The sequence below is a fragment of the Betta splendens genome, chromosome 16, assembly GCF_900634795.4.
Source record: "Betta splendens chromosome 16, fBetSpl5.4, whole genome shotgun sequence".
Classification (NCBI taxonomy): domain Eukaryota; kingdom Metazoa; phylum Chordata; class Actinopteri; order Anabantiformes; family Osphronemidae; genus Betta; species Betta splendens.
In genome coordinates this window covers 542,397-567,665 of record NC_040896.2, presented here as the reverse complement: position 1 = coordinate 567,665, position 25,269 = coordinate 542,397, and the positions used below count along the sequence as shown (strand labels likewise).

At 41.4% G+C, this 25,269-nt stretch overlaps 1 protein-coding gene and 1 long non-coding RNA gene across 7 annotated transcripts in view; one reads left to right on the top strand and one right to left on the bottom strand.

The window, feature by feature from the left end:
• Positions 1-4,297: 4,297 nt before the first annotated feature.
• On the top strand, positions 4,298-6,215 carry LOC129603102 (uncharacterized). Its single transcript, XR_008692712.1, has 3 exons — positions 4,298-4,931; positions 5,720-5,821; positions 6,057-6,215. It is a non-coding gene; the product is annotated as an uncharacterized LOC129603102 (long non-coding RNA).
• Positions 6,216-13,355: 7,140 nt separating this feature from the next.
• Positions 13,356-25,269, bottom strand: part of secisbp2l (SECIS binding protein 2-like) — a 56,610-nt gene continuing 44,696 nt past the window's right edge. For 5 of the 6 annotated variants that reach the window (XM_029130551.2, XM_029130550.3, XM_029130548.3 and 2 more), the window contains one exon: positions 13,356-15,676. In XM_029130551.2, the coding sequence (XP_028986384.1) occupies positions 15,078-15,676 (599 nt within the window). In that variant the 3' untranslated portion in view covers positions 13,356-15,077. Of the gene's footprint in view, positions 15,677-16,450; positions 24,800-25,269 lie in introns of those variants that run through there. The other variant, XM_055502864.1, reaches the window with a different exon arrangement.

The window sequence follows — 25,269 nt, the reverse complement described above, 5'->3', positions numbered from 1 at the left end:
TCAGATCTACACTTCAGTCGCTAACGGTCTCAAAGCGCAGAGAGATCCTGAATTTCTCCCATAGACTCTAATGATAATTTTCGGCAGACGTCTGGGGAAAAATGCAGAAGGGGACACATTTTGAAATCGCAACTGTGGCTACAGTGTTCAGTCCTCAAACATAAAATTCAGACCATTTTTTCATTGAAGCCTTGGGATTCATAAAACTAAGTTATTTTTGTCATAACTATTATGATATAGCTAGAACAAGCCTGTTCATCAGAGGTAAAACTCTGCTTTCACGGAGCAGAGTGGGCCTGATTTTCCCGCCTCTCCCTTTGTATTTTTTTTTCCTTCTTTTCTTCCTACTTAGCTAATCTAAAATACTGTATGTGTGATGTTGCTGTCTTAGTGGACAGGTTAAGTTTCTGCTTTAGGGTATGTATGCGGGAGAGTGGGGGGTTGGTGGTGGTGGTGGTGGTGGGGGGTAAGGGGTGCAACCAGCTGCTGAAACCAAGCAAATCTGCTAAGTAAATAATTGGAGAAAAATAAATAAGAAAAAGGACGTACCTTAGGCTAACACATTCATAACTAAACAACTGTTGTACTGTGGTTTACCTTGGAGATTAATACTAATACCAATAATAGTGTTAAGGTATCTGCACATACTCATACAAACATATACATATCATATACATACATATGTGCATTGTTATACATATCCCATACTACTTAATAAAAGTCATGACATACAACACCACAAATTCCATATTCACACATGATTGATATTGGTAGTGAGTATCAATAATACTTACAGTTGGATTTGGAAAGTGTCCCACCACAAGGCTAGTAAGGCTGTAGCTTGATATTATTCACCCAAAGGAGTGAGGAGTGAGGCAGACGTTGGTGCATAAACAATGCCACTTGTGGAAACCAGGGTGATGTGAGGGGCTCGGCCACTACGCCCATCCAACAAGCAGAGGAAGGAATCCTAGCAGCCAGGGAGCCCACACACCTTCAGTTCCAGGAGGGCAGGTATTGCGACCCAAGCCGCCCACACAGAGCCCAGGCAGAGCTGCAGCAGCCACAGAGACAGCACCCGAGGTCAGAGTGGGCCACCGTGGGTCAACGCTGTTCGCCCCATGAGAACCAGGGGCAAACACTCCCCCCGGCGGGAGGGTCGGCCTGAAAGAGTAGGGCCCGAGGACCCACGGCCCGTAGGGAGCCCACCAGGAGATGCCCCCGCGCCCAGAGTGGGGCCCGCCCCCAGTCCACCACCCCTACACGAGCGGAGCGGGGCCGACCCCATCGGCCCGACCTCATCCCCTGGCACCACACCGGCCTGCAGCACAAGGCCAGCAATTGGTGGGGGTCAGCAGAAAAGAGACCACCCAGGCAGACGATCATCGTACCCCGGGCGGAAAACCGGACCCCCTACACTCCAACCGCACCACACGCATACCCACTCGTTTTGTTGTTTTACCCCCACACATTTCCGTTAAATCCGATTGTTCAGTAAATAACCCGAAACCCTTTTTATGGTGCTTTTATTTTAATAGAACTTAATCTAAATTTTTTGCTTTAATCGGGCTATTTTATCTTTTGAATGATAAATTATGACTATTTAACGACTATTTTATAGTTTAGTAATCACTCAGACACAACCTCTAAATCCTTTCAAAATGAGAGCACCAATGTAATTTATTACCTTAAATGGCAAGACTTTTGGTTCTGACTGGTGAAGTATGACTACCTATTAAACTATTACACAATTAAACAATAAATTACAAAAACTTCCTTCAAATCCTTTCAAATTAAAAAGCTAGTCAGCTTTTTCATGATTGTCAACAATGCACTTTTTAATCTTTGACATCTTTTTACTTTGGTCAACTTTTTAAACTTTGAATGTTTTCACATATGAAACATAACGTCACTATAAATTACAAAAAGAGGACTGAGTACAACCATGTAGTTATAACAAATGTGCATTAAAAAAAAACAAACTCTTAAACGCATTTTACTTTGCATTTTCGTTTATTTACAAAGATCGTTTATTGATTTATTTATTTCTTATACGAAGTTGACCAGACGCTTTCGGCCATGACACATACATGGATGTCGTTCTGCCGGCTTTCATGTAGACAAAACTCTTGAAAGTTTTTTACTTTACATTCTGTTTATTCTGTTATGCCCTCTTTAATATCCGTCTGATGAATAAAAGTGGGCGGGGCCATCACCGTCCCGTCCCAAAGGTAAGCTGTGACTGTGGATGCTGGGGATGGGCGCTTTAACATACAGGGCAAAGACCTGTGTTCCTCTGCCCGCTACAGCCTCCTCCTACAACAGCCAGTTGCTTTCGGCCGTTATTCCCCCTTTCACTTGTACCACTTAAAAGTCATTTCAGCGCTACAGCCATGTTCCTATTCCTGTACTATCCTGTCCTATTCATGTACAACATGAAATTGCAAATGCTGCACTGAGCTCTATTTTGCTTTGGCGAGTTTTGTGTCTACATGAAAGCGGGCAGAACACCATTCGTGTAAGTATCACGGCCAAAAGTGGCTCGTCAACTTCGTAGGAACATGGCTGTCGCGCTGCAATGACTTTTATGTGGTACAGGTGAAAGTGACGTTGCAGTGCCAACAATATGTGAACTTGTTTTTTTTGTAAATAAATAAATAATAAGAAATAATAATAATAAAATCTTACAATTTATTAGCAATATTTCTGCTTTTATTTTGTATTTTCAGCCTCTGCATTATACTGTTTAAATTTTCAGCTTTTTATTTAATTACTCTTACAAGATGTTAATGCTATTAGCATTTAAAACCATTTTACCCACTTTTTCAGCTTTGTACTTTTTCTTATATAAATATATTCAGCTATACTTTCAATGTCTCAACCACTTTGAGCTATTTGTTTTAATCCCAGTGTTGATCCTTAACACTGGGAAAAGTGGGAAAACAAAGGAGATTACCTTCACTACACACATCGTTGAACATCCAGAGCTCAGACATTGAAACTGTGGACACTGTTAAATACCTGGGTGTTCACCTCAACAATAAACTGGAATGGTACAGCACAAACGCTCTGTAGAAGAAGGGCCAGAGTCACCTCCACCCACTGAGGTGCTTTGGTGTGGGTAGACAGCGGCTTCTATGACACTGTGGTGGCCTCAGTAGTGCTGTATGGAGTTGTGTGCTGGGCGGGGGGCAGTACAGGCAGACACAGAAGAGACTCAAAAAGCTGGTTAAGAGAGCAGGCTCTGTCCTGGGCTGCACACAAGTCCATTGAGAAGGTGGCAGACAGAAGGATGTTAGCTAAATTAACATCCATCATGGATAACCCCTCGCGCACCCTGCACCACACTGTAGAGGCTCTGACCAGCTCCTTCAGCACTAGAGTGTTGGACCCACAGTGCTGGAAAGAGTCCTACCGCAGGTCATTTCTTCCCACAGCCATCAGACTTTACAACACAGCACAGCACTAATTTTTAATTGCTGTGTCACTACAATAAATCTGCACCATACATAAATGGTGTCCATACAAACACAAATATTGTACATTGTACACAAATGCTGTAAATATGCTGTTTCTGTATTTTTCAATTCTGTTTGAGTGCCTTGTCTCATTCTGTTTTTGTTTTGTTTTCTCTTGCACATTTCAATACAGTTTTTGCTTCTATCTAGTTTCTGTATGTTGTCCTTGTTCACGATTATATTGCTGCTGCAAACAAAAATTTCCCCACCATAGGATTATTAAAGCCTGATCTAATCTAATGTAATCTAATCATAACGTTTCAGCATTTCTTGAGGAATAATTTAATAATAACATAACAGCATTACAGCATTCAGCAACATATGCAGATTTTCAGCCCAATGCTTTATGGGTAAGTGTCAATATCGAGTCATTGTTGGCTTCCTCACTGAAACTGGTATGAGAAGGAGTGACACTTGATTGATGCATGATGTTCTATTTAAATGTTTACTTTTGCATTGGGTTACACCTTTTGAACTTTCAACCTCTTGTTTAATAACATAGGTATGTTAAAATTACAACATATTTCTAATCTTTATTCCCCATCTGGAGATACATTTTCAGCTTTGTCCTCTCTCAGCCCTGTTAAGCTGTGATTGATGGATAATGTTGTATTAGCATATTCAGTTTTGCATCAGGTCAACCTTTAAACTATTGCAACAGTCAGCTTGCACATACAGGTCATTTCAAAATAAAAACATCAATCTATGTTTTTAGCCTAATAGCATTATTTGTGCCCTTGAATGCGTAATTGTGACTAGTTAATGAGACTATTTAATTATTTAGAAATTAAGCATGCACACCTACTCCAAATCCTTTTAAAATAAAAGCAGCAATTTTGATTTAAAGGGCTCATATCATGCAAAATCCACTTTTTAGACATTTTGGAGCGTCCCTATGACTCTATGGGTCACATATACACACACTGAGCACGGTAGAAATGCATTTCCTGCTTTTTTCACATTTTGAAAACGTAAATTTTCTCATCCAATGGAGAGAGATATCTACTGTTCTGAGGCCGTTCCCCAGGTTTCGTCATACTGGTTGAAAGTTCTCCCTGCAAATCCTGAACCACCACCCCCACAATGATCCCGAACCAAAACTGGACTTCCGCCATTTCCCCCTCTCACTCACCGTGAACAGACGAGCACGGCAGCGCCCAAGTCCTCCCATAGAAATAGTTCGGTTCTTAGGTGTTCTAACCAACACCAAAGTCTCTTCACTTTACCAAGGGATCAACAAGTGAGGACTTTGTGGGTCACTTTTATTTTTAACGGACCGGTGCCAGAAACACTGCCTCAGCATTTATACGTATGTGCATTTCAAACAAGGGTGCGTACAATGCTGGATTTGTTTCACGGCTCCTGTTGGAAAAAAAAGGACCTATTCCTAAAGTCCGTCATCCACTCACTGCAGTAAGTACATGCTTGATATTTATAATGTTTTAAAATGTTAGTTTGTTAGTTGTCCCCTTCAAATGTGCTCATGTGGGCTCCTGCAGCCACACACCTGTGTGGAGAAAAGCTAATGACTAACGGCATCGAGCGGCTACAGGCAGGGAGCGGTGGCTCTAGCTCGCTGTAGTAAGTTTGTGCTTGATACTTGTGGTATCTAAATATGTTAGTTGGGTCTGTTTAAAATGCAGTTACCCACATGTGAGACAAGCTAATCGCTAGCGTCGCTAACGGCTACCGTGAGTCAACCGAGCCTTTGTCCCTTTCAAATGTGCTACTCTGAGTTGGCGCAGTCACACACCTGTGTGGGGAACAGCTAATAGCGATGGGCCTTCGATCGGCGACAGGCAGGAAACGGTGGATCGAGCTTTTGTCCTGTTGACGTGCTGCCGCTCCTGTTTGTGTTGCGTTAGCCGTTAGCATGCCTTTAGGCCTTTGCACTTTAGAGCTACAGCTGGTCGATCGCTACAAAAAGAACCTGCAGATGAACGCGGTTATGTTTATTACCCCGTCCTGTGTCACCGCCTAAATCAACTTGTGATTTGGGGTTATGTCATTGTTCTATCAAATTCTAACATGATTAGTTGGAATGATTACTGTGTTGTGTTTCAAGCTTAGTTGCTAATTAGTCACATCTCTACAATACCTGCTGCTTATCTAGTCAGTTACCTATAGCTTGTACCATAGCCATTATATTTGTAGGACCAATACAATTTACAGTAAATGTAACAGTCTTTTCTATACTGTAGGAGGGCAAATCCCAGTTGCCCACGTGCAAGGAGGCTGTCAAACAGAGAAATCACTGCAGACTGTTGGTACACGGACATCTGCTGCCCAGCTCAGGAGTAAAGGTATGTAAGTTTGTATGTACCAACAGTAAGATAGGTAATAGAAGATTTTAATTGGTATATACTGTTTAGATTTTATATTTGAATTGTAACAACTGTTTATCTGTTGTTTTAGCACAGACAGGCATGTCCTCTTGTTTGGTTTAATCTTTTGTCTGGTATTGTGTGTTCTTACATTAGAGAAGGTTTTGACCTACATAATAATGAACATTTCACTAATCTACAATTCTGATTGCAGTACCTTTTGTTTTGATGAGGTGATGGTGAGGACAGCCACAGCTTCCATCTGGTAGAGGACTGCTTCCGCTCAGTCTTCCAAATAGTGATGAGAACAAGGATCACCACATCTCCCTGTTTACCCTACTTTCATGCATTTCGTCTGCAGAGCCCTGCAAAAGCTTCTGACCTCAAACCCCCAGACCTCTTAATTAACTCAGTAACCTATATATTGCACATTGGAGTGTAAAGGTAACAGTTTGTTCTAACTTTGGAGTAGTGGTGTATTTTTTTGGTTTACAATAAAGTTGGCTTTAACTATTATGTATTTCACTAAACTCTGTTTCTGAAGGTAAAACACTTTTATTTAGGAAATCATAGTATTGAAATTACATGTTTTTCTCTTTCTAATATGGTAAGCTATAAAGTTGAAGCGGCCATAAATAAAAAGCATATAAATTATATATAAATAAAATTAAAAAATTCTTAAATGAGTGTTGCACTCACAAAAAACACATTTTTACTCAAATGGTAAAGGAGTTATTCCACAGGTGGTCTACATCAATCATACTATGAGTGTTTTAGTGTTTTATCCATCAGGAAACTGCCTTCATCTACAACCCAAGCATCGTCCCAGTCTCGTTTTAACCACCAGGTGGCGCAGCGTTGATTAGAAGCCTCCAAAGCACTACAGCGTAACTGAGGTCCGACTGTTCATTTCTACCTGTAACACACATATATTACACCAGACCTATTCTACTATTAAGTCTTTACTATTAAGTATCTGTTGTGTGCTAAAACATGGGGAGTGTGAAGGGCAACAACTTGTTGATGGCTTAGCTGTTTTCTGTTCACTGCAAAGTTATAATTGTTCTGTGTGGTTTAAAACAGGCAGCGCCACAGCAGCAACACATTCTTGTTTTCATTCTCCTCAGCTTTTTCGTGTCTTTAAATAGAAGGCGTCTCTTAAAAATATGTACACACCCACCGCTCTAACATCCGATACAACACATTGACTTAACATAATACCATGATTATGCGTCGCGGTTTATTTAATATAATTTGAATGCGCAAGTAAAGACGTAGAGCGCAGTCCATCTGCGACTACAGCCACTTATTTAGGTTTTAAACTTCCACAACTTGTTAATGAATGTTTTCCAATAGTCGTAGATTTTACGTAAATAACCGTAATAATCATAGGAATTTGTTTTACAGCAGTTGTCGGTCGTAATTTTGACAGGACGCCAGAAATCAGCAGATCTACAGCGACGCATTACAGCAGCATGTTTGTTCCTACGCGTTTACTCTGTGTCTGCAGAACTGCAGTTTGACTTGTTTTGACTGTGCGTGTCATTGTAACTGAGTGGCTGAGAGACTTGTTCGACCCGTGTACGTTTCAACATTTTCATTTCCCATCCGTCCATCCAGCCACTTTCACCGGCGTTTTCGTTTCTCTTTCGATGAGCGGCAAACGGATTTTAATCAAAGCACCGCCTTACAAACCAATAAAACAGGCAAAAATATTTGTTTTTTACAAAAAGACACGGAAGTGGAGTTAATATGTTTTATTGTTTAGAGACAAACGGAAAACAAAAAGTCGTTCTCTCGTTACCTCTGCTTATAATTTGGTGGAGACATCAATCTCTTACACAAACACGTGACGTGTTTCGGAGTCATGTGCCCAGACAGAGAGTGACCAATACACAAATGTATGAATGTGCAAATGCAGGCTACGAGAGGAACGGAGGAGTGGTGCACGAGATGTAGCGAGAATTTGTTTTGACTGTGCGTGTCATTGTAACTGAATGAGTGGCTGATGTGAATTATTCGGCCCGTGTATGTTTCAAAACTTTGATTTCCCATCCGTCTATCTATCCTGAATAAAAGCACCGCCTTACAAACCAATAAACTGAACAAAAATATTTTTTAACAAAAACACACGGACTTGAATTTTAAGCTGTTTTTTTCGTTTAGAGAAAAACGAAAAACAAAAAACCTCTGCTTTTAATTTTTAATCGAAGCTCATCCGTGGACGGGTCGCGGGGCAGCAGTCGTAGCAGAGAGCTCCAAACTGTTGCTCGAATGAAACACGAGATCGAATGAAATGTGATGTGTTTCGTACTCAGATGACTTGGATCTGAGTTCGACCAAGGTTTTGCTTGTCTCATGTTTGCTCACAGTCGCAAAGGAAATCTACACACCCCTCCCCCCTCCTTCGTAGAGGCGCATAGACATGCTAATGTGTTGCTACTACTCGATCAGCAGGTGAGAAATACTTCAGCTCCGGGACAAAGCTCCGTGGGAGACTGGGCAGCATCGGGCGGCGTGATCAGCTGCAGGTCTAAGACTCATTAATGCAGCAAGTAGTTTGTTCTACATACGTTTACTCTGCAAAAATAAACGTATGTATTTATCGTAGCTTTCTGATCTAAGTTATTTGTAGCACTTCGACATTCGTTTAAAATATGCAGTGCTTTTTAAAATGAAAATACTAATATTATTAGTTATTACCTTTATTGTAAACACAGTATTAATTGCACAATTTGGACTGGAGAAGATTTGCGCTTCTTTCATAATAATCATGGATAATCAAGGAAGAAACTGCAGTTCATATTTGTTATTCAGGGACGGTTTAATAAAGATTCAGTATGGTTTTTGACTGAACTGTCAGCCAAGGTACGTGCATTATCAAATGAATGCGCCTGTCAGCGGGGAAGACATCAACTCTATTCAGTCGCTCTTCAGTCGCTGCTGCCGTCTCCTCCCCAGTTCACACACCTTAACACTAGGACTACTGCGTTTTCTAAATATACCAGTTCCTACTACAAGGTGTTCCTACGAAGTTAACCAGCTGTTTATTTCGTTATTACTCCTTTTACCTGTACCACATAAAGTCATTGCAGAGCTACAGCCATGTTCCCACAAAGTTAACCAGCTGTTTATTTCGTTATTCCCTCTTTCATGTCCGTCTGTTGAATGAAAGTGGGCGTGGCCATCCACGTCCCAGAGCGGTGACACTGGGGGATGGGAAACGCTCATCAACACGCAGGACAAAGATCTGCGTTTCTCTGCTGCTACAGCCTCGCTGCGTTGTGTTGTTAGTCTCCCTTTCACCTGTACCATATGAAATGTGTTCCTACGAAGTTGCTCAGCGGCTTTCAGAATTCCCCATGCAGGTTTGAACAGGGCAAACATTATTTTTATTTACAAAAAAAAATTAATACGTTTACAGATTGACCGGTGATGCCGCACAGGTTGCTCTCAGTTACAGCAGCTGTTTGAAGCAGGGAAAAGCGAGTTAGCTGTCCTTGTCGATGCCTTGACAATGTTTTAGCATCGGTTAGATCTCTGAGCCCCGACTTTTATGTCTTCTTTGGATTAAAAAACAAATGTTGAATGTTCTCAAATAATATAATATTGCCGCCCTCCACGGCTCCCAGTGTTTGTTTTTTTCATTTAAAACGTGGGTGTTACTGGTGGCCGACCCCTGGTCTAGATCATCCTCATTCACTTTTTTAAATTGTAGTAGTGTAACCTTAGTTAGTATTCCTTTTTATTTTTTTTATTTTATGTTTGGGAAACGTGACATTTCAGCTACTGTGATTTTATTTGTCATCAACATTAGTTCCTACCTGTCCTTGTTGACGGGGGACAGGAAAAAGGTGACGCGCGTTGGATAAGCGCGGCGTAAAGACAAAAGTGTACATGTGCCGTACTGTCTTGCCGTGTGGTGCATTAAAGAAGCATTCCACGTAAAGAAAATTGCCCGTACCAACAGCAAGAAATCAGGGTTACAGTAGCTTGTCTGCCATAAATCGAACGCTGCACGCGGGAGGGCGCACCGTTCAGCTTCTTATTTTTGGTTTTAAACTGCCATAATTTGCCATAATTTACTTACGTTCATAACTTCATACTATAACGCGACCAGCGGTTCATGGTCTTGGCGATTCATGCACTAAGTAATACAACGTTGTCATCTCGTGATCACATGATGATGATAAGACGCTGTTTTTCCAATAATTAAAATAAAAAAACTGCTTCCACTCAGACTCGAACCCCGGACAAAAAAAAACGTTGTGGCCATTCACGTTAACCACTAGGCCACCCAAGACCTGATCATTGGTTGTTCTACAAGAGGCTATATGACGTAAGCAACTACGATGTTTCAGGACCAAAAGTGGGAGTCAATCGCCACCTACAGGCCAGAAGGACGTAACACACTCCTCCCGCAGTACAAACCCGGCACTGTCGCGGCAGATTTGAAACCCAAACACGGTGGGGGTAGACACTTTTACCGGCTGCCTCTGTATTACTGTCAGATTTATCAAGAATGACAAAAAACTTAATTAAAAGCAGTAAAAATATGTTAGGTCAATATATAATTTGAACCAATGCTTTTTGTTCCTAGGAAGGTCATGCAGTGATTGCTCTAAATATTAATGCACATTTTTTAAATAAAATTGTCAGAGCAGCAACACAAGTAAGACAAAAACAGTGAAATGTGTAAATGTAAAATGTATTTATATTATTTCAGCTATGCTCTCAAACTTATTTATTTGAATAATGTAAGCTAAAGTAGTGTTATCTATTAACGAGAGTTTTCCAGGTAAGTCGTGTTGTGAATATTGAAGCTGCACACGCCATTTAGCATACGCATTAGCAACCGCTAGTCTATGCAAATTACATAAATCAATTAAATTAAAGTAAATGCGACATTACCAATGAGACACATCTTGCATCAGCCGAAATGTGGCGACTTCAACAGCCTCCTCTTCAGCTTCAGGGTCAGATTCGGGATCGTAGACGTATGGTTCCACTACGCTACGAACTAGCTGGCTAATGTTGTGCAGTCCTGTAGTGGGTCTTCTTCTTCTGTGAAGGATTGCGGTGGATTGCATTCTCAATGTCGCACTAGTGCCACCTATTGTATCGTAACCGTGCGGTGGCTCGTATCCACGGAGCCAATTTAAAAAAAAAAACAACAACAAAAAAGGTATGCGCTTCTGCACAAAGGTGTGGTGAGCAGCTTCGCTTGCGACACGCCCAGAAAACACAGCGTTTGCTGATGGGGAGTGAGAACCACATATTGACAGGGGCAGTGTGGACGATCTAAAGGGTTTTATGGGATGAAAATTTACAGAGACCTTACTGAGACATTAAAGTCTAATATTTGTTAGAATGAAAAGTATGATATGACTCATTTAAATGTGTAATTGTGACTAGTTAATGAGACTATTTTATAGTTTACGTATTAAGCCCACACACTCCTAATCCTTTCAAAATAAAAGCACCAATCCAGATCTTTAGCTAAAAATAGCAATATTTCTATTTCTTTCAAATGGTTTATTATGACTAGTTAATAAGACTATTGTAGTGTTTAGAAATTGCCTTCGCATGCTTCCATCATATTCTTTCAAAACAAAAGCACCAATCCAGATTTTTAGCTAAAAATAGCAATGTTTCTGTTTTTAACTAGTTTATTATGACTAGTTAATAAGACTATTTTTTTGTTTAGAAGTGCCTGCACATGCTTCCTTCATATCCTTTCAAAATAAAAGCACTGATTTAACTCTCTAAGTTTATTTGTGACTATTATACCTCTGGATGGTTATTGACTGCTTATTAATAAGACTATTTTTCAGTTTTACAATTGCCCACACCTTCTCCAAATCCTTTGAAAATAAAAGAACCAATGTAAAACTTTAACCTTTATAGCAACGACTACACATGTATAGTTTAGCAATTACCCACACACACCTCCTCCAGATAATTTTTTAAAATAAAAGCACTAATCAGCTTCTTCTGTACAAATTCAACTCTGTTTAAACAACCTTAATTCTCTTCAAATATATTATTCTATGCTTTACATGCTTCAGCTATTTCAGTTATGTTTTAAATGTTTCAGCCAAATTCAGCAATTCTTTATGAATACATTCAGCATGTAAACATTTACTGTGTATTTTCTTATGGAAATGCTCTATCTAGTTACTATTATTCCTATTATTTCACCCCGTTTTTCGGCAACTTTCAACGCTTCATCGTAGAAACGTCATTCATCTTTCTAAACGTGTCATCTTTAGGAGAGGGGTGCTATTACCTTTCACATTGTCAGCTTTTCAACTTAACGTTATTCAACTATTATTTATCGTTTTTCATAATTGTCATCTATGGGAATCATGGTTCAACTTTTTGCCAACTTTCCTCTTTTTATCAGCGTCTGTCATTGTCATATTTTAACCTATAAACATCATTTAAACTTTAATTATATACTGTATAATCTATATAACTTTCTCCTTGTAAATCAGCGTCCTCATATATTTAATAGTTTTCAACTTGTGAGCGTCTAAATATTGTGTGGTTTTTAGTGTGTATTGCGTGAGCTACAGTGTGTGATAGAGTTTAGGACACGTTTTTTAAGCTAGATTTTTTTTAACTCATCACTATAGCCACAGTTTTCACTCTATCCACGGAATTTACTAAATCGTAGTCATACTTCTTTCTAATGATTTGTCTGGCTAAGCTATCAGAACTACATGTTTGTTGCTATAGCAGCTATAACAAGCCTGATTAAACAGCAGGTAAAACTGGAGAGTTAACCTGTTTTTCCCGCCTTTCGTGTCCATGACCATGGCGCAGCTGCAGTAGATGAGTGAGAAAACGAACGAACAGAAAACGATTGATTGACAGGTCAACCTCCCGATGCTCAGTGTAAATTTATCACTATGTAACTGTTTAGTTCATTTCACTGTCTCTTCCTCTAAATCGTTTCAAATTAAAAGCACAAATCAAAATTATTAGTTTATAGCAATACATTGACAATATTTGTCAATGTCGTCTCTTGGTCAAATTTTAATGTGGTTAACCCTTTATTCTTTGTCAACTTTTTGTCTTGTTCATCATTTTAATTATTGTTAACATTTTATCATTTGCATCATTTATCGTAGTCAGCGTTTTGATGTCAGCAGCTTAATCAGCGTTTGGCATCGTTGGCAGCAGATTGGCTCTCCCAAGTAATTTTTGGGAAAAATTACTTTTTCTAGTTTATATTTCCATTCCTATTTTTTCCTCATTGATTTTTTTTGGTTTCAGCAATTGGCCCACACACGCACACAGGCTCAACCTGTCCATGAACTCCACGACATATCAATTATTAAGAAAAGACCTGAAAATGAGAAGTTTGTTTTCTTGTTTTAGAAAAACTGCCAAAGAAATTATCAGTCGATTAGTAAACTAGCTACTTTATTTTCTCTCTTGCAGTTAGACTGAGTATTGTACCTGATGGCAACAAATCACGAAATGGACATAAGATGAGACAACCTAATTAATTACTTAAACATCATTTTAATCAATAGTCCATATAGGTTAAGGGTGATAACACGATAATGAGAAACAGCCAGGAACAATAACAATGTTGCTAGACAGTGAAATACTCCTATAAAGACAATGTACACACTGCAAAAAGTACTTCATTAAACAGTTTTTTTCTGTTCACAGTTACAAGACCTTTACTAGTACTGTATTTACATAGTGCAAAAACACACTTGCTGTCAAAAAAAAATAAAAATCTTCACACACTTTGATGGAAGTCAGAGCAACATAAAGCCTACAAACAGCGTACCTTTTAATTAAACTACTAATACTTTTTAATCCCCAAATATGATATTAAGTACATGGTCATCTACCACCTTTTAGAGCCCAACACACTGCATCACCACACACAGACAGATATTGCATATTGGAATCGAACAGTTTTTAAATATGATTGTATATTATTTTTAATACAATACAAAATCAAAAGCTCTTATGTACAGTTAATAGGATTCAATATCATGTATTATTAGGAATTGCATGGATGAAACATGTTTGTAAAGAGATATATCCTCCGATGATTAAGTTTGTCACATCCAGATGTCACTTTGGGCACAATTTTCAGAAAAACTAGTAAACACTTTTTGTTATGTTGGTTACTTTGATTAAATCAGTCTTTTATTATATTTTTAAAACTAGTTAAAATTAAACATCTTTCATGCTTAATTTTGGAAAATACTTACAATTTTACAATTCCATTCTGGGCCAACTGTTTATTTTCCACATTTGGAAAAGTTATTTTTTGATGGATGAAAAGAACAGGGTTCACGTTACATTACATTGATGATAGATTTGATGATGGTCTCGGTCTAAGTCATAACCACGCAACTTGAGAATTTCAACCCTCAAGAGGAAAGAAATATCACAGGGAGAGAAAAAAAACAGGTGCATATTTTTCGAAACATGTCTTGGATCTCAATTCTAGTCAGATGTTTCAAACTAGTTAACATCAGTATGAAACCACACTGTAATAGAGCCACCTAGATATACACATACAAGCTGGTTTTGCTTCTTACAAGTTAAGTCATTTGAATCATTTGAATTCAGAACTGAACACATTGAGACAAAAAAAATCTCTAAAGACTATTGGTTATTGAGGTGTTTCAGTAGGAAGACAGCACCCCAGATACTCATGATAGTAAAACTAAACACCAACCAAAAATCAACTTGCACATTTACAGATAAAGCCAATGAACACAGCAAGAAAGATGCAAACTATGGGCCTGTAAACACACACAATCTCTGAATAGATGTGGTTAAACGATTCCAACCATCGTCTTCTGAAAGCTACACACAACAGTTTAATGTTTATAGTGCTCATAACATGCTCCCACAAACTTTGAAAGAGTTCAGTTGCAGGAGGAAATTTCCCTCTGAATTCAAGTATAGCAGGTTACGGGCCTAAAATCTGACAGAATCCATTTAAGAGTTGCTGTCATTTACAGTCCCTTAAGCCTTGTTAGTTGTTGTTTAGTCTGAAACCCTGTGTGTTTGTAAGCCGGTTGGCTTCTCTGTAATGTTTTAATGCTTGAGTGGGTGTTGGTCAATTGGTTGCATACCTGAGATTATGTTTGGCTTCAGGGGTTATTGGTTGCTCTAAAGAGGGCTGTATGAAGCATCAGAAATTAGGTAGAACAAGTGTGTAAGAATAATGCAACAAGAGGAGGGTTTTTTGTCAACCAGCAACCTTCTTGAAGTCAACTTGCTCTTTTCCATCCATTTTTGTCTCTATGATGTCCACAGAAGCAAGATCCTCTTCATCACTAATTTGAACTCCATCTTGTTCATTGTCCTCCTCTTCTTGGCTCTTTCCCAGTTGCAGGGTCTCTAGAGTCTTTGAGACCCAAGATTCGATGCGGCTGCTAAGTGCAGGCACCTCCACAGAAATAGGTTCAGGGGTGTAGTCCTCCTCCTCCTCCTCCTCATCTTCCTCTGCCTCTTCCAACATTCCGGGTACCAGAGTGGAAGTGGTGGAAGTGATCGAGGAGTTCAGTGGGTCTCTGCAGCTCCCATCTAATGAACCCGTCTCTGTGCTTTGTTGAGAGGCCAGCTCCAGCCTGTCATCAATCCGGACGTCATCTCTCTCACTGGTACCCTGTGTCAGAAGACCTGCTCTAGCCAGGGGGGCAGTGAAACTTTGTGTGGCTACATTTGAGGTGGCTGGCAGAGCCTCACTATCTTTCTGGATTGCTGTGGATGGTGCAGGATGACTTTGCTCAGTCTCAATGGGATCTAGGCCATCTGAAGTCTCCACCATACTCCTCCAGTTGGTCTCTGAAGGAATTCAAATATTTATAGTACTTCATTTAATTTTCTCAGCACCTTTACAAATGTAAGAAAGTATACTCAAGTGACTCAATAAATGTACTTCAGTGCAAGTCTGTATACAGTATTTCAATGTTTTACTGTTTCAAATTTATTTCCCAATGCTTTTAAATTTGGATAAATATGTATTCCAATAAATAAATAAATATCTAGTTTTTTGGGGTTTGCTTTTTGTACACAAATGTTCCATATAAAAGAGTGACGTTAACTGATGGCCGGCGTCCGGTTAGCAGTTTTACTTGGGTGACATCCTGATAGCTGACCCTGTGAATGCCTTGGTTTACATTGCCTATCTGTTAGAGTGTGCACTCTCAGTGACAGACTAATCTATGAACGTAGCGTAGCGTTGTATTTCGTATTGTCTTTTTTGTGAACGGAGCGTCTCGTCCTTTACAGATTGACCTGTTATCTGCCGGCAGGTAGTATCAGCGCCTAAGTAAGCGATGGGTGAAGTGAAGCAGAGTCACAACGGTGCAGGTCTCAGCTGATGGCTAAAAGTGAATGCTGCAAACTAAATAAATAAATCATGATTTCTCAGACCAAGCTTTCTGCCTGTGTCTTGGTATCGGTGATATCGAGAGATTCTGCAGCAAAACTGGGCATCTGTCTCCTAGTAGACCAGTGTTGTTCAGCGAGAAGCGTCGTGATTCTGAACTGAAATACATGCGTGTCTAACAACTGCATTAAATATCAGGCTGAAATGCATTATTAAAGTAAACGTGCTCACCAAAAGCAAACGTGTTTATTGTGGTCTAATAAATGATCACACAGAATCAGTAGCTGTACAGGGGAACGTACCCACCTTAACCCCAGCTGCATCATAACATAGCATGGCATTGCTAATAGCCTGTTGGCTACATTAATGTCTGATAGAAACAGCAGTTTAATGTTTGCGCAACTGCATCACCTCCGCAAATCACAGGAGTAACGTCACACTTCATACACATGAATATAATCATTAATTATATTTAGTGATCAGACATATTTAAATTCATCAGTCAGTGGACTACCTTGTTGCTGTGTACTGCTTGTAGAGCTGTCAGGATCTGCTGTGCTACGTCAAAGCACTGCAACAACTTACCTGTTCATTAGCCAATCGTGGAAGCAAATTAAGGTCACATTAATTTACTTATAAATCGAGCATTAAAATTACGCACAAATCGTGGCTAAATTTACAAGTATAAGCATGGCCCAGTAAGTCTACAGGTACAAATCTGTTATGCACACACATATCAGTTTACGCACGCACAGATCAGTTTATGCACACACGCATCTGATTACACACGCACACACTGCATCAGCTGGTGTACAGGACGAGCAGCGCCCTACGGTTTACGGAGATCTGACTGACTTCACTCATCCCACATTCAACTGTGTCACTGGCCAATGTTCATCTGCTGCGAGCGGACAGGATGGAGGACAGCGATAAGATGAAGGTAGGGGGCCTGGCTGTGTTTGTGAACATGAGGTGGTGTACACCAGGACACTGCACCATTAAATAGAAGCTTGGCAACAGAGACATTGAGTTGTTGGCAGTAGGCATGAGGCCATTCTACCTGCTGTATATGTTCTACCCTCCGCTAATGCAGCCTCCGAGACCCTGCTCGCGTTCACTAGCAGGCTGCAGACACAGCACCCACAGGCCCTCTGCCTGATCTCTGGGGACTTCAACCACGCACCTCCTTTAACTGCTCTGCCTACATGCACCCAATATGTCACCTGTCCCACCAATAAAATAGCTCTGGGCAGAGCTGACCATAACATTCTGCATCTCCTGTCTGTGTATAAAACTGTTATACACAGGCAGCTGGTGGTGCCCCACACATTGAAGAGGTGGACGGCTGAGAGTGAGGAGGCTCTCAGGGAATGTTTTAACATCACTCTGCGGACGGAGCTCTGCAACCCACATGGGGAGGACATAACACAAACACAGACTGAACTTCTGCTGTGAAAACACAGTTCCCTCCAGGGTGGTATGGTGTTTCGCCAAGAATGAGCCATGGGTCACCCTAATATTAAAGCTCTCCTAAAGAAAAAGAAGAGAGTGTTTGTATCAGGGAATAGGGAAGAGATGAGGAGAGTACAGAAGGAGCTGAGGAGGAAAAGCTGTGAAGTAAAGGCCAGCTACAGGCTGATGATGGAGAAGCAGCTGCAGCAGAACAACATCAGGTGGTGAGGTGTGGAGAAGCCTGAAAACCATTTCTGGCTACAAACTCTAGACTCACAGGCTGATGGGGACCTGAGCTGGGTCAAGGACCTGAACTTACATTTCAATAGCCCCCAGCAGCTGCCTTACACCACTGGAAAACCCCCCACAGCCCTTCACACCTCTAACCCAAAGCCAAGCACAATCAGCCCTGCAGACCTGTGACTCATCCCAGCAACACTCCTCCACTTCACACCACCTTGACACTGACACTGCTTCAACCCATGTCCTTCTCTAGTCCGCAGGTGAAGAAAAAAGCTCAGGAAGATCAAGGTCAGGAAAGCAGCCGGACCAGATGGCATTAGCTCCAGACTCCTAAAGTCCTGCGCAGGCGAACTGTGTGCAATTATAGAGCATGACTTCAACCTCAGCCTCAAGCTGAGGATGTTACCACAGCTCTGGAAGACCTACTGCTTGATACCAGTACTCAAGACACCGCATGCTAGGGACCTCGGCAGCTTCAGACCAGTGGCTCTCACGTGCCATCTGATGAAGACACTGGAGAGATTGGTCTGAAGTCACCTCCACTCTGCGGTGACAACATACCTAGATCTGATGCAGTTCATGTACCAATTTGACGTCCGGCAACACTTTGAGGATCATGTTTTTTGATTTCTCCAGTGCCTTATGCAGCTGGTGCTTCTGAAAGACAAACTGGTCTGGAACTACCCCACAAACAGGCCACAGTTTGAGAGAGCCAGGGACTGTGTGTCTGACACTCTGACCTGCAGTGTGGGGGCCCCACAGGGGACTGCACTGGCCCACTTCCTCTTCACCCTCTTTACATCGAACTTCAGACACAACATGGACAGCTGTGTCCTGCAGAAGTTATCTGATGACAGGGGACAGAGGACTCATTCAAGACTATGTGAACTGGTGCCAGCAAAACTACCTCCTGATCAACGCAGGGAAAACCAAAGAGATGGTGGCGGATTTTCGCCGACGGCAGTCTGCTGTCAGATCCAGGAAATGGACATTAAGAGAGTGGACTCTTATAAATACCTCGCTGTGTAAACAATAAACTGAACTGGACTCAACACAGATGCACTGTACAGGAAGGGTTAGAGCAGACTCTACCACCTGAGGAGACTGCTGTCTTTTGGAGTGAGGGGGCCACTCCTGAAGCCCTTCTATCTGGGGTGGCATCAGCTATCCTGTATGGGTTAGCTGCTAGAGCAGCAGCATTCCAGTGAAGGTCAGGAAGAGGCTGGACAGGGTCATCAAAAGGTCCAGCTCTGTCCTGGGCTTCAGTCTAGACATAGTGCAGGAGGTGGGTGAGAGAAGGGTCCTGGCTAAAGTTACATCTCTCCTAGACCATGACTCTCACCCACTGGAGGATTCGCTGTCTCCTATGGAGAGCAGCTTCAGTAGCAGACTAATGCCCCCTCGCTGTGTGAAAGAGATATCCCAGATATTTCTTACCTGCTGTGATCAGACACAGTTCAAACACTGTTAACTTTCTCCCACACCACAACTTATAACTTTCCCACTGCATCAGTGGTTATGTAGAAAATGTACACTGTGCAATACTCTCTCACTATTGTTATTTTCAGATTTCTTTATTATTATCATTATTCCATCACGTTTTTTGATCACTATCTTTTTCTCAACGCTTCGTGTAGAAATGTCGTTCAACGTTCTAAAACATTTCGAATTTATCTGTGTAAATCAGGGTCCTCGTATGTTCTATACTTTTTTTTACTTGTGAGTGTTTAAATATTGGGTGTTTTTTGTTAAAATTTCAGCTTTTCCATAAGTGTGTATTGCGTGAGCTAGAGTGCGTGATGTCACAGCTACAGTGCGAGAGCTCGTCTTTTTAAGACGGAACTTTGTCTTTAACTCGTCACTACAGCCACAATTATTACTCTATCAGTGTAATCACAATTATACTTTAGTCGCTATCAACCTCAAAGCGCAGAGAGATCCTGAAATTCTCCCATAGACTCTAATGATAATTTTCGGCACACATCTGTGGAAAAAAACAGGAGAAGACATATTTTGAAATTGCAACTGTGGCTACAAGCTTAAAATAAAAGCATCAATGCAATTTATTAGCTTTAACTGCACTGTTTTTGCCTTTAAATAGTCATAATTAATCATTCAAAGACTAACATTTATGTTATTACCCCCGACACATTTCCTCTAAATCTTTTCAAAATAAAAGCACCAATGGTTTCTGGTTCTGACTGAATAATTACCAATCGTTAATGAGACTATTTTACAGTTCAGCAAATAAGCACGCACACACACACACACACACACACACACACACACACACACACACACACACACACACACACACACACACACACACAATGCTTTTATTGTGAAAGGGCTTAATGTGTGGTTTTAAATAATAAATTATGAGTAATTAACGACTATTTTATAGTTCAGTTTCATTACCTTAAATGGCAAGAATTTTGGTTCTGACTGGTTAATTATTATTACTTATTAAACTATTAAACAGTTTACACAACTAGTGTTATGGGAAAAATGGTCTCTTCCTTATTTCTATGTCTCTTCCTTATTTCTATGTAGTTATTATATGATTTATGACTTATGTTCTGCAATTAATATCTTATGTTTTGTCTTACTGTATGCATTTGACATTTGACCTAGATTGTTCAATGGTTGTCTCTGCCTGATAGACTCTCAACTCTAGCTCCCAAACCCAAGGTCAGGGAGTTGTGTCTCTGTCTGTTAAAACTTGGTGCTCCTTTCTCACAGATAGTTGGACGTCAGCGATGCAGGTGTGAGAATGTAAATATCTTCACACACACTGCGACAGGGAGGAGATGGTGCATGTAATTTGATTGGGTTAGAAAGACATTCCACCCTAGTCGGACAGAGAAGCTAAAAGACAGAAGCAACTTGAGGATCGTGGGCTCTTTGCATCACACCTTCGTGGTGTGTGCACTGATCTCCCCAGCTGGTTTTTGGTTTGTTGATGTGCACGATCAACATCCATGCTTTTTATTTGCTTTCCCCATTATTTTTATTTTCTTTATTATTTCAATAAATCGCACAAAAGGACAACTCTCTCATCTGCTTCTTTATGGAAAATTTCCACCACAGAAATTGGCGTTGTCGGCAGGATTCCGCGGCAGGTCGTCTGGACGGTGTGACCAGGGACGATAGTCCTGAGGACTAGGGTCGCTCAGCCTCCAAACCTCTACAGCTGTTCTGAGTGGGAGGACTGCTCACCCGTCTGGATCGCCTCTGACGAGATCCACGAACTCAGATTCAAACTCAAATCTTAATTTGGCTCGGCTCGGTGAGAGATCTTTGATTTGGAAAAAAAAAAAATTGGAACTTTTATTTTTAATTTAGCTGAAACATTTCAATTGGTTGAAAAAGAAAAAAGAAAAGAAATCTTCTATTTGGTTGAAACACTAAATTTAATTAGAAAAAAATTAATTAGATCGAGAAAAAGAAGAAAAAAAAATCCCAATAATACATGTTCTTAATTAGGTGACTTAATTAGGTACTTCGGGAAAGGCTCTGTCGCAAGATCAGGTTGGTTCCCTTTTTACAGAGACGTCCGATAAAAAGGCATTTTGGGAAGGTTCCGGCCGGAACACACAAAAAATCTAAGGCAGGAAACCGCTGGACTCTGAAAGACGGGTTCGGGGCAATTTGAGTCTTCACCACCAGATAGAAACCGTACAAAACTAAACGCAATTAAAGTAAAAAGTAAATATGGTTATTAGTGCGTTTCATGTTTCCATGAGTGGGAAACTGGTTATGGGTTCAAAAGGAGAATCACTTGTGTAAAAGGACATACGCACCTTAAAAGAAAAAAATAGAGACAAAAGAAAAGATCTGAAAAAACAAAACTATGAAAACTACACCCCTAAAAGAAACAAAAGAGTGATGAGCGTAACAGGGAAAAAAAGGAGATAACAACTCTGGGGAAGAATTGTTTCCACTCTGCCACACACACACCACACACACACATATCATGTCAAGAGCAAATGCTCCCATTCTTTCTGCTCTTTGTCCTAATGCAGAACTGAGCGCGATGAGGGTAAATCCGGATCTGGACTCCTTTCCCACCGTCAGCAGAAGAACCGAAGGAGAAGAAGCGCCCGACCAACAACCAGAACAGGGTGGAAGCTCTGATACCACAGCAGCTGGAGGACACAGACCACAGCATGGAGGCCTCAGCGACTCCCACAACGTCTGCAGCCGTCACGTTCTGGGCTCATCAGATGAACCAGCTACTACAAGCGTGTGTGTTTGACACAGACACCTGCTTATGACAATCAGCAAAGGAAAACAAGGACAGAGCAACAGCAGAGAAGACGTGCTCTGACACAGACACTGGTTGAAACAACAGGAGAGGCTTCAGACGTGATTGGCCCAATAGAGCTGCATCTGAGGATCCAGGAAACGTCTGTCATCGAGGAACAACTGTCCCATCGAAAGGCTTCACCCTCTGGCGCTCACATGAGACTGATGGTTGGGGAAGGAGGAAGGTGACGGTTCCTTTTCACGTGACGTACAACACAGTACCGCAAACATACACACACATTCATACACGCAACGAAGAAACACGCTTACAGCTGATACATGCTCAAATTCATGTACATGCTTATCTGCTCGCAATTAGAAATCGCTTTTTGCTTAAAAACAAAAAATCCCACAGAGTGATTTTAAAATGATGACAAACAGCTAAATGGCAACTGCTGCATGACTTTACAGTCTGATAGGTTTAAATTATTTTAACTTGCAACAAATTCAGTAATGAGATTGATTTTTGCTTTCAAACTTGTGCCTAGTTAAATTTTTAGGAAGAGATCTCATGTGTAAATTAGGTATTTGATTGATTTCCACTCCAGACGGAGTGCAGGTTACATCTACAGATATTCTAAATAATCCCTCTTTTGTTGGTGTTAACTTCAGCTCAGCTGTGCTCTTATCATTGGCTGCTGAGGGGGGGGCTGTAACTGAGGCCTTCACACAGGCTGCATCACAGCTTGTTTCCATGTGATACGACCTCCAGAGACGCATCTGACCTGTCCTGTACAGCACATGTGTCTTCTGGTCCTGAAGACAGGTTTGAAGAGTTAGATTACATTAGATTATGAGATTTCTCTCTCACACACACACACACACACACACACACACACACACACACACACACACACACACACACACACACACACACACACACACACACACACACACACACACACACACACACACACACACACACACACACACACACACACACACACACACACACAGACCTCAACTTCCCTCTTTTGGGATGAACACAGGTCTGCGCTTGCGATTTCTTTTACTAACAAACAAAAAGATTTTTGATTTTTATTCTACAGTTCCACACGTCCCTCTGTGAAAACATGATGGAGACACATGCAGGACGTGGGTCCTTTCGTGAACAGATGTCAACGGGGTGGAGAGTGGTGAACGACTTCTGACCCCATGTGCTTTTTTTTTATTTTTATTTTTCAGAGCACGCTCTGACCCAACACTCAGCCTTACAGGAAGCTCCTGCTTCCCTGTGACTCACACACAGACATGATGTAGGTTTAATGAGAGGATGTGAACCAGTGGTCATCACACCTAAATCTGACCACAGACCATGTAAACAACAACAGCCTCTTAAAGGAAGCCATAGATGGCGTTACTGCAGACACCACTAAGCTACTGAAACATTGGATGCTACAGGCCACAAATCGAGCCTGTCTTAATTACAGTTTGTTCAGACTAAGGTTATTTTCTGGGTCATTGTAATTACAGCTGATGGCAAATCCATCTCACCCAACAGAGTTAAAGCAATTTGAAACCTGCCTAAACCGTGCACGTATAAACAGCTTATGTCTTTTCTAGGTCTTTGTTCTTATTGTAGGACTTTCGTTCCTAACTTTACTGTCTTTGTCTGCATCAGAACCCTGAGTGGGGCTTCATATTCATCGTCTACTTCTTGTCTTACGTGGACGTCTGAGGCTGAACAAACGTTCACTGACCTCAGGCTCCTACTTTGGGTCTCCCTGATCTGACCCTATGCGACCTTTCACTCAAACAGTGGATGAGAAATCAGGTTGTAAGACTTCTGTTCTTTTGTCCTCATACTGTGACTTTGATTCTTTTGGAAAAGATCCCATCTTTCTACAGCCCGATGGCTTAGATGCAACACCACCTTACTCAACATGCTGAACATTACTGTCAAGAGGCCGTCTTGAAGTCTGGCTCTTTGCTAAGACACTACTCTGCTCAGGCTGCAGAGTTGATCACATTGCCTGAAGCTAGTAAACCAGCAGAAGGAGAGTCTGTTACCATCTACAAAGACTCCACAGACGCTCTGTGGAAGCATAGGAAACTTTTGAAGTCTGATTGCAAACCTATCTCACAACATGATTAGGTTCTGCTTTGCTGGATGTTGTCTTGCTGCCTACAGCTAATGCTGTTTGTAACTGTCCGACTCACAACATCATTGACAACTTTGTTTCTGCCGACATACAGCTGCAGACGCTGCTGCGAAGGTCGCTGCTTAACAACCCTTCCCTCTCCTGATCCTTGTTCCCTCTCCTCGTTTCCTTTCCACCCTCTCCTTCCTCATCTCCCTGTGCTTTAAACTTTTTCTACCTCACAGGAACGCTGACTCTGGCAGACGAATAGTTCCACCTGTAGCCATGGAGCCTGGTTTGGGCCTGATGGAAGCTGTGCCGCCCAAACACTTTTTCCCCACAATTCAGATTTCCCAACAGGTGAAAACAGGCGACAGGACCATTACACCATCCAACCAGGGCACTGGGCGATCGTTAAGGAGTTCAGGAGGAAGCATTGGGACTCCAAACGGTGGCGAGGCCCCTTCCAGGTCCTTCTGACGACCCACACGGCTGTAAAGATAGCAGAGAGAGTGACTTGGATCCACTCCATCCAGGAAGGTTCCAGACCCAACAGACGACCCGCCATCTACATCACACGGAGAATTCATCACTAACGAAAAGAACTGAGAAGGACGACCCTCGCTGTGCTCACACACACGCACTGAGGCGAGGCTGCGTTGACCATTCAGCTAAAGGTGTGAGCCAAGCGCCGGCTGAAGCTGCACCGGTGAATCACACTATCAGATGATACATCTACACACACGTTCCTGAGAAAACACACACACGAGCAGCCTTGAGTTGCCGACGCTGGACGACGTGTAGACTCTTCACATCATGGGAGTGACAGTGACTCAGACGACATTGGGAGGGAAACCTGGCGGTGATAACAAATCCCAAGTGTCTCTGATCAGCTGATCACAACCTGAAGAACTCCAACGAACGGGCAATACATCAACACACAGGTTGGAAACAATCTAACG